General features: G+C 47.7%; 1 protein-coding gene across 1 annotated transcript in view; it reads left to right on the top strand.

Moving 5' to 3' along the window:
- The window catches only part of LOC134457439 (copine-5-like), a 208858-nt gene that overhangs the window by 145670 nt on the left and 60688 nt on the right, over nucleotides 1-2500 (top strand). Inside the window, exon 9 of the mRNA XM_063209453.1 lies at nucleotides 1234-1337. Within this exon, the coding sequence (XP_063065523.1) occupies nucleotides 1234-1337 (104 nt within the window). The remainder of the gene's footprint in view (nucleotides 1-1233; nucleotides 1338-2500) is intronic.

The raw sequence follows: 2500 nt of genomic DNA, 5'->3' as shown, positions 1-2500 counted from the left end.
TCTTTCCCAATACACCAGGTAATCTCTCAGCTTCTCGAGTGCAGTGGTCCGTGCGGACCCCGTGAAGCACTTTGATGATCGCTCCAACGCATGGACAGCCGCTCTCCTGCAAGAGCGGCATGATCACGAGAAGTCCGTTCTCTAGCGAGAACGAAGATGTATGCATACATGCTTAATCCAAATTTCAGAGAGTGAACTAATGAATTGTCTCACGCTGTCCATCTCTGCACGCCTCCCCCTGTACCGTTTCTCGCCCTCTATCACATTATATCCCCTCCAGTGTCTCTATATCACTCACATGCCTTCCGCTTTTCCTTTCTTTCCCTTTCTTTCCCTTTCTTTAAAGGCCAACTTCCGATAAAACTCAGTTTTACTCACTCCTTTCGAAGATCGGACGGTCACCCCAAGTTAAACTCACTTGCAAGGCTCTCATAGCGGTGCGTCAACTCTCCTGGCTGTGTTTCCCGGTGTTTCCCAATTTACATAAATAATGCAGAGAAACGAGCGAATCACGAAAGCCTTTCTGTGTTTCGTCACGTCGAAAGAAGGCGTTGCCCACAAAGGTTTACATCGACCCATTTATCTAAAAACATGTCGAGTAATTTTTTTCTGCTTGTTTTCAAAACAAGCAACGTCTGGTGGCCCGAAACATAGCTTAGCTTAGCTATCAGCTGGTTGCTACTCTCAGGTACACACACAGCACAAAGCCTCATACATAAAGCCTGCTCACTCCGGTTGCTCCGTGCCTACAGCTCGCCTAGGGGTCGCTGTCGAAAGAGCACAGCCCTGAATGGAGCCTGCACGCCTCCGTTGGCGCCCCTATAGTGCAGTACCACCCGTGGAAGTGGCGACTCTGTTTCCCATTACATTCTCTCCAGGAGCTGGAGGACTGAGCCAATCAGAGACGCGTTTCTTTGAGAGCAGGAGGAGTGAGCCAATCAGAGACGCATTTCCACGAGAAACACGGAACACTCTCTCGTTTCTCCACAAGCCACCTTGCCAGCTTGCAAAAACGTCTTGAAACAAAGCAACCAGAACGTTTTTTAAAACAGGACCAACGCGTAACACATTCAATAACAATTGGGAACACGGCAATATTAATTAAATTACGTTGAGAGGCGATCTTTAATTGTCTCTTTCTGTCCCTCCACTCCTCCCTGCTGTTTCGCTTCCTGTCTTTTCTCACGTTATTTCCCTGCCTGTGTCTTCTGTCTTCTGTCTGTTTCCCCACAGGACTGTGCCACTATGCAGTTCTGCGCCCACAAACTCGATAAGAAGGATTTCTTTGGCAGGTCCGACCCCTTCATGGTCTTCTACAGGAGTAATGAGGACGGAACGTGAGTTTGACAGCTTCCTCTTCGTCTTCTTCCCCGGAATCCATTTCTCCCCCTTACTGTGCAAACACACACACACACACACACACACACACACACACACACACACACACACACACACACACACACACACACACACACACACAGACACAGACACACACACACACACACACACACACACACACACGACATACACATACAAATACACATACACATACACATATGCACAGACACACACACATACACATACACAAGACATACACACAAAGACACAGGCACGCAGACACAAATACACAAAGACACAGGCACACACGCATGCACACACACACACACACGGAGGCACACACACACACACACACACACACACACACACACACACACACACACACACACACACACACACACACACACACACACACACACACACACACACACACACACACACACATTGCGTACTGCACTATGATTCCCAGTGGGTCTCTGAGAAAGGGCATTCTCGCTCTAAGCATTTGCAAACACGTACACACACACACACACACACACACACTCTCTCTCTCTCTTACACACACACAGAATGAAACATACCATGACACACAAATAGTTCAACGTGAGCGAGGGAAGCACATGAAACACATCAAGAGAAAGAGAGATAGACATGCATGCATTGCACTTACAAACACTGGAGGGAATGATGACAGTGTGGGTGGTATGCATGTGCACATACAGTACACACACGCACGCACGCACACGCGCGCGCACGCACGCACGCACGCACACACACACGTTAAAAAGTTAAGGAGAAAAACTCACAGAGGGAGACAGCATGAAAGACTGATTGAGCAAGAAAGAGTGTGACAGCCACACATAAGTAAAGCTTATGAAAACACACGCATGCACGCACACACATATAGAGGAGGAACACACAGAGAACACAGAGGAAGACATGGTGTGTGTCCGTGTGGGAGAGAGAGAAAGGAAGAAAGACACACATACACACACACACAGCAGTGCGTCAGTAAGACTTGCATAAATAAAATAACCTCAATTAAAACTGTAACCACTGCGTAATTCACGGAACAGTACAGTATATATATACCGGTGCCAATTAGTCTGACAGAGCACGGATGTCACATAAATCTGTTTCCCAGGGGGAGCCCATACTGCGT

This window comes from Engraulis encrasicolus, chromosome 10, assembly GCF_034702125.1.
Source record: "Engraulis encrasicolus isolate BLACKSEA-1 chromosome 10, IST_EnEncr_1.0, whole genome shotgun sequence".
Taxonomy (NCBI): domain Eukaryota; kingdom Metazoa; phylum Chordata; class Actinopteri; order Clupeiformes; family Engraulidae; genus Engraulis; species Engraulis encrasicolus.
This window is presented reverse-complemented; position numbering and strand designations above follow the sequence as displayed.